The sequence below is a fragment of the Uloborus diversus genome, chromosome 8 (genome assembly GCF_026930045.1).
Source record: "Uloborus diversus isolate 005 chromosome 8, Udiv.v.3.1, whole genome shotgun sequence".
Classification (NCBI taxonomy): Eukaryota; Metazoa; Arthropoda; class Arachnida; order Araneae; family Uloboridae; genus Uloborus; species Uloborus diversus.
The window spans coordinates 46,274,506-46,290,789 of NC_072738.1; the positions used below are offsets into that span (position 1 = coordinate 46,274,506).

The following is a 16,284-nucleotide window of genomic DNA, read 5'->3' on the forward strand; positions in this document are numbered from 1 at the left end:
CTAATTCACCTCTTCCACCTTAACTTAATCAAACATTGCCTAAAAATGTTGGCTCTAAAATCCAAAACGTATTTTCAGACGACAGCCCTTCCTATCATCAAACGTCATATAAAATTGATTTGTCATTTTTCGAAATTTTTGCGGTGGAGGACCCCGAAATCCATTCGCAAACATTGCTATCAAAGACAGTCTCAATTAGTGTCTTTAGAGAAGCTCCTTATTCCACCCCCTCTCACTTAACGCATTAAAAAACAAACTAAAATTGCGTTTTTCAAACATCAGTTTCAAGAACTTTTGGGGAAAGACCCCGGATCCCCCTTTTCTCCAGCTCAATCACTATACCTGAAAATTTCGTTTTTAGACGGTTCCGTGGAGCTAGTGCCTAAACTAGCTTGAAGTTGACTTCAGTTTCAAAAACACAGTTCGTGAGGGCACACTGAATCCCCGCCCGCTCTTAGTCCCATCGTTATCAAACAATGCTTAAATTACGATTTTAACACTTATATTTCAAAGAATTACGGAGGAGAACTGCCAGGCTTATGTAACTTTTTACGACACTAGGGCATATCCATCAATCGTCGAGGTGAGGTGGACAAAAGTCTATAGTTATATTTTTCAGATATTAATGTTGAAAAATATCTGAAAGATCCGTAGAAGCTTCCCAGTTTTGTTAACGTCACCAAAGATAATATAAAATCGCGATTTTAGAAATATCCGCTTACGAGCCCCAAAATCCTTCCTTCCGACAAATAGCCTATAATGGATTTAAGTTCCGAAAAATATTTTGGTTCGGGAATATTTTCACGTTTTCCCTATTGTTTTCAAATCTAGCAAAAACGGGTTTTTTAAAAAATAGTGCCCGGAAATTACCGGAGGATAGCCGCCAGATCCCGTACCGTCACCAAAGACGGCCTAAATTTGCGTTTTAAACTTTTAGTTTGAAATCTTTCAATGGGAGACGATTGAATCTCCCTCCCTCTTGCAACGTCAGCAAAGGTAACCCAAAATTGCGGGTTTAAAATTTCACTTTCGGAGATTTTTCGGGAAGAACGCCGATTCCTCCTAAGCTACGGTCTTAAATAATAGCTTCAAATTGATTTCAATTTTGAAAGAATTTTAGGAAAGAACTGCAACATTACTTTCACCTAAAGTCTCGAAAAAGTTTCTAAAATTGCGATATTTGACATCAATTTCGAAAATTTCTCTATGCAACTTGAATATACTTGACTCTTTTGTCCTTGCAACCAAACACAACTAAAGATTAACTAAAAATATTTTTCATACAACAATTTCGATAATTTTCTTGGAGCAATGCTCCTCCCCACCTGACACCTCTCCCCAACGCTTCCCATTCCTCCGTCCCTTCTCTGATGTCACCGAAGAAAGACTATAAAATGCGTTTTTACGACTAGTAAATTTTGGTATCTATTACTTTCTTCAAAGATATAAATTGTACCTAAGGAGTTTCTTACTATAAAAAATTTCTTCCTTTTTATAAGATCATTCTTCTGTCCACCCCTCCCCCCTTTTTTTAAATTCGAACTTGGCATAGAAATTTAAAGAAAAATTTATATTGACGTTCAAGATTAGTCAAAATATGCAAATTACTCTTGAGGGGCAGCACATTAGGTCTTTGCACACGGGCGGCCGACACCCTAGGATTGGCCCTGGGGGGGAGGGAGGCTTGTGTACTTGGTGGGGTGGAATGTTTGGTGCATGCATCCTTTGATCAGGGTTTGTACTTCCTGGAAAGTCGTGGAAAACAAAATTAAAAATTTCAGTCCTGGAAAAGTTATTAAGTCATGACAAAAAGTTCTTCGATAGTGAAAATGTAACAGTAGCTGAAAGCACTTTTGAAATCTGCAATAACTTTTTGGGTTTTTTTTTATATAAAAGCTATTAAAACTGAACAATTCTGAAAACAAATTTTAATTTTGAAATCTGATTGTATCCACCTCTTCAAAACTCTCCTGCTTCTTTTTGCAATGGGATTCTACTGCTGGGACGTCATTAAATTTGAGTTTACCATTGTTTTAAACACTTCTTGTATTTTATATTTTGTAATATCTAATTTCCACATTTTTTATTTTGCCTCGCCCACTCCAAAAGTTGAATCCAATTGCATTATAGTTTGTTTCAACCCCTCGTAAAATAATTACGATTAATTTTATCTTAATTTTTTATGAAGGTTTAAAAAAATAAAAGACGTTTTCGTTTAGTATGGTGATAGAATACAAAAACAAGGGAATTCTAATACTCCAATAAATTACTCAAATGTCAAGAAATTGTGAGGCTATCAAATTTAGAAATTTCTTTCACAAATCTTAGCCTTTGAAAAATTTTAAACTATTGCATATTGATCCTTATTAATGGTATACTTCTGAAATTTTTTTGCCAATGACGTTTTTTTGTTCTCCAATTTTTCATATTTTGCATGTAGTTTGAAATGCAAGTATCTTTTTTACATCCTCTTATTTTTTTTCCTCCTAAGTATTCATTATGTATAGGTATTAGTGATGTGCCGGATCGTTAAAAAAGTAGATCCACGGATCCGGATACGGATCATTAGTGTCAAGATCCGTGGATACGGATACGGATCTCGATTTTTTTTTACCCAAATCAACTATCCAAGTGTAAAATTTGTTACGGTAGGTATTCCTGTCAGAATAATGGCAGTTTCTTCAAAAAATGTTAATTGCGGCAAAAATATAATCAAGACTATGATTTACTTTTTAAAGAAATCTCCGTTAGAATTGAGGGAGTGTTGGAAGGAATGGGCCAGCGCTGCATTAATGTTTAGATGGAATGTGAAAAATTATTTCTAGCTAACTCGATAGATGTAGGATACAAGAGCAAGAGTGTAAAGCTGCTGCTGAACAGGCTAGCAATATTTTTTCGCATTTTATTTCAGCATAAATGCAGCGCTGACCCATTCCACCGAACTTACTCCGACCGACGAAATACAAAGCCGGAACACCTTTACAAACAGTAAATAGAGAATTTAGTCTCACCTTTTTTTTTTGAAGGATGCCGAGAAAAACAAGAATGAAAAATAACAGAAACCTCAAATCAATAAAAACTAATATTAAATTAAAAATTTAAAAAACAAAACATATCCCAGAGAGCCGACCTCATATTAAGATGAATTTCGCGGGTCAGATGACACTTTTGTGAACAAACATGAACTGACAGCAGGTAAAAATTTTAAATCATTGAGCTTTTTCTCCTTATTTTCCAACTATGAAATCGCTTCCAATCACGCGTATAAAAGCTTAGAATTGCATTTAAAATTTACTTAACAAGATTATAGCTCCTACTCCTACTGTATGTAACTTGGAAGTTTCAAATAAATATCAAACGCAGAAAACTTCGTTCTTTCAATTAGGGCTAACATATTTTTAACGTATGGGTAAATTTTTACTACCATAATTGTGTTGTAGGTATACAGAAAATAAATGAATTTTAAAGATTTTTATTAAATATCTGATAAGACAATATTTGAAAGATTCAGAAATTATCTATTGGCAGATTTTTTTTTAATGCCATTATGTTACCTTAAATTAGGAGGATCTTTAAAAAACCAAAATTTTGATAATACCTCTTCTTGATTCATCAAGTAGTGAAATATTAAATGTGTAAGTAGAAGATCACATATTTATGTCTCAGAAGACTTATTCATTTTTAAATAGTCATTTATAAATTCCTGGTTTAAAAAAGTGTGAATTTACTTGTTGCAGTTTTTTTTTTTTTTTTTAATTCCAAAAAAGTGGCACAACTTTAAAGAACCAAACAATTGCCAATTTATGTTCATAATTAAATGCACTGCTGATGCCAAAAGGCAATATTGAAATCAATTTATTGAAAATATGTAGTGACTCATTTATTAACCTTTGTCGTGTTTTTGCATTCCCTATATATTTTACTTTGCTTGGATTTGTTAAAGGCAATTAAAAATAATTTAGTTGTTGCAGTTTACACTGATAGTTTTTCAATTACAAGTAAGTGCTGTATGATACGTATTTGATAATGTTAACAAAAACAAGAAAGACAAACTTAGTTGTAAAAAGAATTGAAAACAAGAATTTATTACTTGTTTGAAAAGACTTATGAAATGGACAATAATTTTGCATTTTTATACTAAATTGAATTATTTTATTGAAATAAATTTCAAGCTTTTTTATAAGTTCAAGTTGATAAAAGAGACATTTTAATATAGATGAGGGTACTAGTGAACTTTTTATGTATTCATGTGTTGATATAGTTTTACAGATTTGTAAATCTCTCCATATATTGCCTTATTTTGCAGTTTCGAAAGAAACAACTAAAATTTGCTAGAAGTCGTATCCATGACTGGGGACTCTTTGCTCTAGAACCCATTGCTGCTGATGAGATGGTAATAGAATATGTTGGACAAATGGTTCGGCCTATAATTGCAGATCAAAGGGAGAAGATGTACACTTCTATCGGTGTTGGTAGTTCATATCTGTTTAAGGTGGACGTAGATGGAATCATTGATGCCACTCGATGTGGAAATTTAGCAAGGTTTATTAATCACAGCTGCAATGTAAGTATACCAACTTTAAAATATATGTGTGTGTGTGCAAACACTTTAAAATTCCAGGAGTCTGTCAATTTTTCTCTGACTGTGGTTTATATGCCACTGGGCATGAGTTTCATAAATAAAATTTGAGTTGCATGGCAAGAAATATCATTGAATTTAGATTTTTAATTTAATTGTGCCACTGTTGTTGCCAGTGAGCTATATAATACTCTCCTGAAATAATTATCTCAAGAAAAATTCAGAAAATTATTTTTCCCAGGTAAATAATTCTATCAACCATGTTTCTTTACAAAAAAATTTAAGTTGCTTTTTATGTAGAAAAAAATGGTTTTTGTTTGTCACCATTTTTTTCTTATTTTTTCACTGATCTGCCCTTTGGACAGAAAACAAAACTGTGCATTACTCCCATCTTCATAAGGAATTTGCAGTGTTCAGAGGGAATGATGCAACGAAAAATTCATCAAGATAGATAACTTGTGACATCTACTATGCAACACTTCTGAGAAAATACATTCCTCTTAGTCTGTTAAGCCTGCCTTTAAAGTTGCCAATTTTTCAAACATTCAGTAGGATTTTTAGGGTAAAAATTACATGTAGTGCTGTAGTTACGGAGGAGCACACTGTCCCAGAAATAGGTTTTGTATTGTAAAAATAATGCGAATAGAATGCACATTGGCTTAAACCACCTTTTCTTTTGATAAGTCCTCCAAACCCCAAATTGAGTTCCTCCAAATATTTTCCCCCAAGCACTGGCTATAATCCCACTACAGTGAAACCTGTGTATAGCGATACTGTCTATAATGATACTTTCCTTGGTCCCAGCAAAATCATAAATAATTAAACTGTCTATAACAATAACTGTCTATAACAACATTTTTTTAGGTCCCAACAGTATCGTCGTAGACAGGTTTTACTGTATAATATATATCTCACTAAAAGCCCAGCACTGGTTATGAAGCATGAACTGAAAAAAGGGGAACTCGAAACGAGTGCAAGCACTGCAACCACTGGCCCATTGTACTATCCCCACTAGGACCACTAGTAGAGCCCAACAGCAGAAATGAATTTCAGCAGTTGTCTAACCGATAGGTTAAGCAATTCCCAATGATCAACATAGTGGTATTCTAAATATTCAAACCTTTGTGCAGAATAATAGCCACATTCACACAGCATATGAATTGGGCTTTCTTCTGCCATTTGGCATCCTAAGCACTGGCTATAATGGATTGATAAATTCGTTAAAATTTCATTTTGATTGATTTGACTTGAAGTAATTTTTAATTAATTTCAAATTTGATTTAATTTTATAAATAATTGTATGCTTAAAATCCATGTTGATATTTCAGTAAGGGCAAAATTCTTCTTGTGTGTATGCAGTGCCAGATTAAGCCAGCACGAGTCCCGTAGCAAATGTGTTTAAGGGGCCCTCATTTTTACATGATATAATAAACTATAGTGCACTTCTTCATGGAAACGGGAGGTGCAATTATAATGCGCATGAATACATAAATATGGATATAATTTCAAAGCTTTACGAGGGTTACGACCCTCCTTATATTGCCCTTCGTCTTCCCGTCACCAACTTTTAATTCCAAAAACGCAATTTTTGAACAATATAAAGAGTGAAGGGTCCCGTAAAATTTTGATATTTCAGTTCTAAAAACTTTTTTCTAACGAACCCCTTATGACATTAGGAAGAGAGAAGGTTTGGTGGCTTTTATTCGGAGATTTTTTGAAACTGAAGTCAAAAAATGCGATTGTATCCCATCTTAGGTAAAATTAAAGGGAAAAATTTGTTCACAGCGACTCTCTCCAGGCAATTTTTTCAAAATTGAAGTCTTAAATAAAACTGTAGATTATCTTGAATGTTGTTGTAGAGTGAGGGGAGAGAGATGTTCGTAAGGAGATCCCATTGAAAAATTTTCGAATTTATTATCTATTATTAATCTAAAAACACAATTTTGAGCAGAACATTTTCAAAATTATAGACTCTAAAAGGATAATTTTATACGATCTTTAGTGAGTTTGGGGCGGGGATGGGGCAAGTTCACAAAAGCCATCCCCTGGAGATTTCTCGAAATTGAAGTGTTGCAAACGTGATTGTAGGCCATTGCTGGTTACTTTTAACATAGATTGGGGTTTAGGGCTATCCAAGGTAATCGGAAAAATTTTCGAAATTGAAGTCTTAAAAGTACATTTTAGTTAGACCATCGTTAACAATGCTGGAGGGGGAGACATACAGTCACATAGAAATTTTTTGGAATTATAGTCCAAAATACACACTTGTAGGCCAACTTTAGATGATGTTATAGGAAGGAATCGGACTCAGGATTTCCCCTATGGATATTTTTTGAAACTGAAGTTCCAAAAAGCAGTTTTAACGGGTTTTCGATAAAATTAAGCAATTTTCTCCCAGAATTTCTCTGAATTTCACGTTTGAATAAAAAAGTTTTCGGCTACCTTTGGTGATGCAAAAGAAAAAGGTTTTTGCTCATTGTTGCTTACAATGTCGTTGGCAGCAATTTTTGAGGGTGACCAAAGGTGACGGAGTTAAGAGACCAAAGAGAGTTTAGGATGATTAATAATTACCTTTTCAAGACTCCAATTTTGAAAGCTTTAAGAACAAAGCCACTTTCAAGTAATTTCTGGATGGTAATCCTTTCCCCCTCTCTTGTCTAATATCGACAAAGAGAGCTTTAAACTGTGCTTTTAGTGTTTCAGAAACCTCCTTCTGCTCTTCCCAAAAATTGCTTTAAATTACGTTTCCAGACCCTAAATTCCAAAGCCCCCCCCCCCCCCTTCCTCCATGCACCGCTGATACTTGTCAGCATGGAATTATTCCGTAATGAGTCTGCACTTTAATGAAAAATATAAGTTTTTTGAAGTGAAAACTTCTTTAGGCGCATTGAGCATTTTTAATTTGCCTGAACATTTAGGAAAGCTAGATCTAAATAGAGAAATTTAAAACGGGTAAAAGTGCAGGAAAGTTTTTTTTTTGGAATTTTTTTCTCTTGATGCAGGGCTTGTAGTATTTGCTACTTCTGCTCTAAGGCTTATCTGGCTCTGTGTGTATGAATGGTTCTTTTTTTAAACGAAATTGATACTTAGTACTTGGCCCAAATGCTATTTGGTACCATGCTAGTTTTAGTGATGTAAAAAATTCTGCTATATTAATATTTTTTTTTTTTTTTTTTTTTTTTGTTCCATTGTGAAAAAAACCCAACAAAGTTCCGAACTTCTTTTTTGTGTTTCTGCCACTTTTTGAGTACTGCTTATTATAAGAATTTTGGGTAACATGTAAAATAATTTTTTGCTTTCTTTTTCTTTTAGCCTAACTGTTATGCAAAAATTATTACTGTTGAAGGTTTGAAGAAAATAGTTATCTACTCAAAACAGCCAATTAATGTAAATGAAGAAATAACCTATGATTATAAGTTCCCTATTGAGGAAGAAAAAATTATTTGCTTATGTGGTGCACCTCAGTGCCGAGGAACTCTTAACTGAAGCTTTCAGAGGTGAAACGAGCAATACTTTTTTTTTTTTTTTGTGATAGCAAGTCATAGTCTGTTTCTATTGATAACTCACTATGCAGCAAAACTGCCAAGATTCTTCATGAAGTGTACATATTAATTTTCTTTCATGCATTCAATTAATGTTAACCATATTTTTCGAAATGTACAGGCAAGAGTAGTTTATTTAACCAAAAATGTACTTTGTGTTATGTTGCTAATAATCAGTTTTCATGCTTCAATCAAGTATATCCTGTAAAATATTGTTAACTTATATGCTCCTTACTTTACCCACTGCACATATAAATTTGTTGTACACTGACTTTTTCATTATCATATTTTATTTTGAATCCTGAAAGAATTTACGTAATGAAAATTGTCTTCCATGTTAGGAAAATGGGTGTTAAGACTGAACTTGTGACTGAAGTTCACAACTTTGAGCTCAATGTTAAATTTTTATGACAAATATTTGAAAAGAAAAAATAGTTAACATACGTATGAATACGAACTACAGTTAATGTTTACATTGTGCAGTTCTTGATCATCATGAATTTTTGAAAAGAAAAAAATATATATATCAGAATTGAACTCAAGGTTGTGAAAATTCAACTTTCACTCTATTCCTTTTTCTCTAGCTTGGAATTTCTATCAGCTTTTTGCCTATTGTTTTGTAATATGGTTATCTGAAATACATGTTCTTTTGGTGCTTCAAAATAAAAATGAACTGCAAAATCATCACAATAAGTGAACCACAATCCATATGTTGAAATATTGACATACACTCAAACTTTTCCATGAATTTTTCCTTCTGCTCAGAAGATGAAGTCTTATTTCAATCTTCATTTATGAGATAACATAACTGAAAAAACCTCGCAATATTTGCAGAATTTTGCATGGATGAAAAGTTAACTTATCCAAAAAAAAAAAGTTTAACATGCCAATAATTACAAACTTCCACTGTACTCCCCTCAAAGCAAAGAATCTTTTAAAAAGTAACTTTAAAATTTCTTATGTTATGAAAAACCTGTTATCCTTATCCTTGAATACAGTTAAAAGTTAAAATATAGATTTTAACTTTTTCTTATTTTCGTAAACCATACAAGGAATGTAACTTCAATGAATTTTGTGACATGTCGCCTGGAAAGAAATCTTATCTCCAAAGTTTATGCATATAAGATAATTTTTTTATCAAATTTTTTCAAAAAGAAATAAAAGGAAAAATGGTTTTAACAAACAGGAAAATATATAGTGTAAGCTTCATGCCATTAACATTTTCTTTAATCCTGGTAGCCATGTTCATGTTACTAAGCCAGGAAGCTATTGAGCAAAGTTGACTATATTTTCCTGTGATGATGTTGTTATTTATTTCTTAGTAATTTCTTATAATGAGACCTTAATCATTATAGTTTTTCAGCCATGCTTGTTTCCTGGGTTGAATTTCAAAATATGATTAATATTGTTAATTTTGTTGAACTTTAATTTGAATTCCTAGAAGGACAAGAGTTGAAATCAAACCAAGAATTTAAAGGGCTGATACCTTGATTTCTTGAAACAAAGAACAGTATTTTCTCATCAATCTTAGTGTTGTCTTTCATACAGATCAGAGTCTGAAATTGTAGAACATGTGTAGTGTTTTTTTTTTTTTTTTTTTTTTTTTTTTTTTTTTTTTTCAATATGACCAAGTTATTTTTTTTGTGCTTCATGTGCATAATGAAATATAACTTGTTTGTCTAAGCCAAGAATAGTTTTATTCATTCATACTGAACACAAATCTTTGTGTTACACTCTAGGTTCAAATTTATTGTTTGAATTCTTAATTTATTCAATATGCTTTCCAACTTACTTTTTTTGGAAAAAGTAATTTATTAAATATTAGCAAATCTTATAAAGACTTTTTCTATTAACATTTGTGCAGGGTTGCCTCTCCCTAAATTCTCAATTACATTTGTAGTTGCAAAGTTATATATATATATATTTTTTTTTTCCAATTTCACATTTGTATGAACCGGTGGTGGCATTTTTCTTTTATGCCTGTTTGATTAGCAAGTGTGTAGTTATTGTTTTATAGTTTATGAAATATTGTATGCGCATGCATTTGTTTTGTAAAGAAAAATTTATGCACAGTGTCTATTGAAAATAAATTTTACAAAGCAATTTTATTTTTTAATTTGTTGGTACTAAACAGAATCTTTTATTCACTACCTTGTTGAACTTATTAAAATGCCATTAGCTAGGAAATTATGCATAAGCAATATTTTACTTCAGTTTTCAAAATAGATTTATTAGAAGATGGACTTATTTTCTGAGTTCTGAAATGTATTGTAAACGTTTTAGCATCATAAACTTTGAAAACCTTTTTATGAAATGGTAACCAGTAATTTCCAAAATACCATTAAAAAAAGACCTTTAGCTTCAGTTTGATTCTATTTAATTTTGTTGTTTTATACAGGGATGAGATTCTTCAGACATTTAACTAATTAAACTTTTTTTGTCTTCCCATTTCTTTCCTTTTTTTATAAACATTGTAGCCTTAACTAATATTGTGCTTTAATTTCACCAATCTTAAGTTCTGCCAGTTTTGTCACAAAAATATTCAGTGATCTACTACTGTGTTCACAGAGTAGTGATAAATAATCAGAAATTTGTTGTAATAAAATTGTTTTAAGAAACACTAAAATATATATCTTTAGAAATATTCTGTATCATTTTATTGTATTGCTTTTTAATGTTAAAGGGATTTCACTCTTTTTCTTTGCCAAATTTTGGTTTTACTTGTATTTTCAGACTTTTTGTACATATCATGCTTTTATGCCTATTTATAACTATATTTTACTTTTTAAAAATTGCATGGATGACTAACTGTAATCATTTTTTATTTTCTTGGAACATTTGACAGACTAAATGTACATAACAGCTTATTTGTTTTGACAGTTGAATCTATTTTGTTTTCTAGAACTACTTGAAAAACAAAATGTTATGTATTTTCAAAATTAAATTTTGATTTTGTTATCTTTAACTCATCATATTTGAAATGCTAGAGGAGATGTATTAAAAAGAAACGTAAAAATCATTATTCTGAAAGTGTTATTTAAACAGTTTTATTTTGTCTAGTTAAATGTATGCTACTGTTAAAAAATAAGTCAAATATTTCATTTTTCAATTGTAGCTGTTTACTATTATTTAACAGTTTTTATTTCTAATAATGAACTTGTTAAATGTGTTATTTTTGTTTTGTATTTTCATTAAATTAATGTATAAACTTTTTAAAGTGTATTTTGCTTTCTAATTCTCTGAAATAAGTGTTCATAATGCAACAGGATGCTTTACACTGGAAATTGTAAAACTCATGTAGATACATATTGTCGCATCAGAGCAACAGTGAGATATCTAAGCTTAAAAACAAGGATAAGATATCCTACTGTTGCTTTGAGGAGACTATATATCCATTACAATTCTGCATGTATCAACAGAACAGCTAACATTCTCTGATATTTTGTGGAAAAAAGAGTTCTTAAAGGCAAATCATAATGGCTTAAGTTTAACACCTTCATTTTTTTTTACCCCTAAGGCACTGTGGTGCATTAGTGTTAGTAGACATGAAATTTATACCATACTTCACAGGTAGTTGTGGATGTATCAAAACAATAGTAATAAACCGGATTACTTTCCTCACTTCACAGTATGTACATTTACTCCCCAAAAATTTTCTGAATTAGATGATGCTCTACTGACAGTTAGACTTTTTTTTTTCTTCTTTTCAATATTTCTTATAGTGTTTTCAGATAAATTCTAAGCTTGAGGCTACTCTTCATTCTCCTGTTTTATCTCTTAATACATTTTAGCTCTTTTTTTTTTTTTTTAACCTTTTTATGCACTATTTGTTACATATTAACTAGGCTTCAGTATGGGCATTTGCAGTTATCTGTAATTTTAAAAATATTTGATGATTCTGGATAGATTCCTGGTGAAATTTCCTCAACTATCAGATTATGTTTCATAAGATTAACGAAGTTCTGTTTACTATTTTTGATTTTTCTTGCGTTGGATAAAATCTAAAAAAAGGTTTTAATTTTTAATTCACTGCATTTGCCTTACATTTCCCAAGAAACTACATATTTTTTAGCCATCTAAAACAGTATAAATAATACACTTTCAGTCCCGCTTAAATTAATGCTGTCAGTTATAAGAATTGTTATTCAATTATAGGGGGTATTTGATTGAGCTGGGAAATTTTGTTGATAGTTTTCCAAATTGGGGCAACATTTTTCTTAAAACGTGATAATAATAAATCAGTTACTATATAAAGGAAGAAATTAATGTTATTGGCGAAAAGTTTTTGATATAAGCTAAGTAAACAACAAAATAGTATATTATTTAAGTATATAATTATAAGTAGGTATGAAAATTATAAAAAAGTAACTTACTACTTGAGTTATAAAATCTTTGCCTTTGCACCTTTTGCAATTACATTATTTGTATAAAAAGTCCATAATAGTGGATTCCTTGCTGAAGGTCTTTTGAGAACACTTTTCTAACTTTATTTTTTTCCCTCTTTGCCTGCCATGTTTTGCATTTAATATTTATTTCTTTGTGAACGTCTGCAATGTTTATATTTTTTGTGTTACTTAATTAAATTGTTGTCAGCATTATTTATTATTTTTCTTTTTTTGCAATAGTAACTAAAGAAACTACATAGAATAGTGGAAATATTTTGTTGGATTGTGAATGTTATTTTTCTCGCCCGTTGATGGCGGAAAATATTATATTTTTGCGGGAAAAATTGTTCTTCCGCAATTTATTTTTAGTTTATTCAAAACTTTCTCAGCAAAAAATGTTTGCAAAAGCTGACCAATATTATTCGATTATCCAGAGAAATTATTCAATTAAGCGGGGATCTTCAGTACTGCGTCTATGGGGAAATATTTGGTTCCAGAAGATTTTATCCATTCCCCAGTATTAGTTTATCCATTACCCAATCAATTAAATTCAACCAACTTTTGATTGGCTCAACTGCCCGCTCACTAAGCTCAATGACCATTGATCGGTTCAGCTGACCGCACACTAATCTCAACTGACCTTTGACTCGCTCAACTGACAGCCCACTAAGCTCAACTGACCATTGGTTGGCTAAGCGTGGCTGACAGTAGATAGATGTACATATGTCTACCTGATAGGTAAAGGGCAATAATCACAAAAACAAAATTAGCCAAGAAATTAGTTTAAAGTTTTTCTTTTGTAATAATTTGTATTGCTGCTTGTCATTTATGGGCCTATAAAAAGTAATTTTGTTTATCAAAATCTTTGTGCTTTATACCTCTGGATGGAGTATAAAATTTGAGTAAGATGGGACTTCAGTCTCGATTTTGATGAAAATGGACATAATGCACCCCAGACACAGGTACACACACACAAAATTAAGCTGCTTAATCATAAAAATATTTAACTGCTGTCTTCACTCCTGTATCTACTCAATTTTATTGTATTTTTATTTGTAATTATATATTTCCTTTTAAATTACAGTTTGTTTGTTTTTTAATATTATTTTTTGAACATTAAGTGAAATGTGTGTTACATTTATTTATTAAGTACTGAAGCATACCCGGTATATGTTTTGCGTAATAACTGTGGCAAACTCTTGTATAAATTGCTTCCTGTGTAAAGAATTTCTTTTAAAAACTAGGGTGTCATTTTTTGCATTTCAGTGTGAAAACTGATATGATCAACTTGTTGATAATTTATTTGAACCAATTGCTTTTAATAGTACAAAGTTTATGTCTTTGTTAGATGGCGTAGCCTTTTTTTTTTAATTGTATGTTTAATTAAAGATTATTATTTAAATGTTATATCTTATGTTTATAGTACAAATTTCTAAGCTTTATTGTTTTGATGAGAAAATTGCTGTATATTAGTAATGTACATAAGATTAACAGAATTCAATATTTGTGCATTTTTTATTTTTAACAAAATTTTTTCTCCTTTCAATTTACTTCTATGCAATTTAGTCTGCTGCAGACAGTGAAACAGAAAGTGAGTTAGAGTTTAACATTTTACAAAAGATGCCTTGTCTGAAAATATTGTAAATACTATTCATGAATATTTGTATATCATTCATGTCAAGGACCTTTGTGAGCACTTTGCTCTGTGTTTGTTATAAAACATGCATCATTCATAAACTGTACATACATCTGACTTCTGTATTAAAAATTGAAATGGTTTCAGAGACTTTTTTTTTAGATTGTAGTGCATGTGATTATTATTATTACATTTAATGGATTTCTAAGACATTTGTTTTTAAAACACTCTGAACTTGTCAAATTGAAGTATTGGATCGAATAGTTGAAAACGAATATAACTTACTATTAATTTATGCTATTACATATGCATTAATTTTCAGTTGCTAACCACTATGTAACTTTCACTCAGCATTATGGTAATGAACAAATTATCGCCAAGAATTAAAATGAGCCAAGTGATGTATTGATTATGGAAAAGTACCCAATGCTTTAGGGCTGCCCACAAATGATGTCAGGCTTTGTGGGGGGAGTATGGTTCATGAAATTGTGATAAGAGGAAGGAAGAGGTAATAAGAAATGTGACATCTTGCATTATTTTTAGTAAGAATAGGTTTATAAAAAATAGTGTGACATGTGATAAAGGAATGGGAGCATTAAACCCTTACGGTGAAGTCGGAATCTCTATGCAAAGCTGAGCATTCCAACAAATGGTTCCTGTCCATAGTTTCATCTCTCTCATAAAGGGGGCTATTAGGACTCATAATTGACGATTCAGTAGAGGTGCTTGAGTAGGTAATCATGGCCTACCGTAAATCTAAATTCCGCCACATCTTTTCTACTCGTCTTATCTGAACTATTTTGATCCTAGCCATACCTCCATTTTTTAAAAAAAGTATGGGCAGTGATCAAAGATTTCCAGTTTGTTCCCATTAGAGTTTTGATGTAAAATTTAATTAGAACAAATTGGAAAGCATGAACTTAAATTTCCAAATTTGTGATTTCTTTTAGAGATGGCTTTTTATAAAGACACTTCTCTTTTCGAGGCGTTAGATTTTCAAAGTTAGGTTTAATAAGAAATAGATAAATGTCATTAAACCCTTACAGGAAATTATGTAACACACACATTTCCCTAATAAAATGAAGAAACCTAAAATTGCTACACATCAAGCTTTGAAAGCATTTTTTATTCCTCTTCTTCTAGAACTAAACAGTGGTAGCTTTTTTGAGAAATTTGACAAAGTGTATGTGTAGAATTGTAGTAAGAAGTTTTTGTTTGTTGATTCGAATTAGGTACATTTTTTATTTATTTTGAAGAATGGAACAGTTTTCAGGAACATTTGAAGAGAATCTCTAACACCTTCATTGAATTTTCATGTTATTTTCACATACACCCTGTAGCCACAAATATGGACACCAGCATAAAATACACAATTCAGAGTAAAAATATGAATAGGAGGATTTTTATTTCATATACTGGTAAAAAAAATAATAAACAGTATGTGCAACAGAAGTTTGGATTTTTTTATTAGAAAAATCATTTGTTGAATTTATTTAGAAATACAGAAAATAGGGTGTCCCATTATTATAGACAATTTTAAATTTATAAACTTTATTTAAACTTGAGAAACAACAGTAACAAATTTGTATATTTTATGTGTTTCCATCAGGGTTAATTACTTTAAACTCGCCGTTTTTCACAAAAAGTATCAAATTTTGAAACTTATGGGGAGAGTTCATGCAGTGAAGAAAATAGTTTTAGGGGGGGAGGTGACACTTATATTTAATTATTATTCTTGATTCATTTGACAAAGAGTCGAAGGTTCTCCCTTGGCATATTTTTGAAATAGTAGTCCTAAGAACGCCGCTTTAGACAATATCTCTATTGATGGTGGAGGAGAGAAAAGAGGGGGGGGGGTCGACAGAAATTTTAAAAAGTTGACACTATTTGTAGACATTTGGGCATGGGATGGGACATACAGACTGTCGCTGATCAAACTTTTTAAAAATAAAGCAAACTCGGTTCGCCCCTTAATTTTTCAAAATTGAATTTCCAGATACGCAGCTACCAAACAACTACCAACTTTGATGTTACAGGAAAGGGGAGCTAGGGCTCTCACCTGGAAACATTTCAAAACTGAAGTCCTAAAAAACAAAAATATTCTAAGGCTAGGGGGGAATGTTTAATCTCTCCGCCTTAAAT

The 16,284-nt window shown here is 31.3% G+C and overlaps 1 protein-coding gene across 1 annotated transcript in view; it reads left to right on the forward strand.

Moving 5' to 3' along the window:
• The window catches only part of LOC129228722 (histone-lysine N-methyltransferase SETD1-like), a 71,209-nt gene extending 56,931 nt beyond the window's left edge, over positions 1-14,278 (forward strand). The window contains exons 16-17 of the mRNA XM_054863407.1: positions 4,307-4,564; positions 7,892-14,278. Coding sequence (XP_054719382.1) covers positions 4,307-4,564; positions 7,892-8,065 — 432 coding nt within the window. The 3' untranslated portion in view covers positions 8,066-14,278. The remainder of the gene's footprint in view (positions 1-4,306; positions 4,565-7,891) is intronic.
• Positions 14,279-16,284: the final 2,006 nt, after the last annotated feature.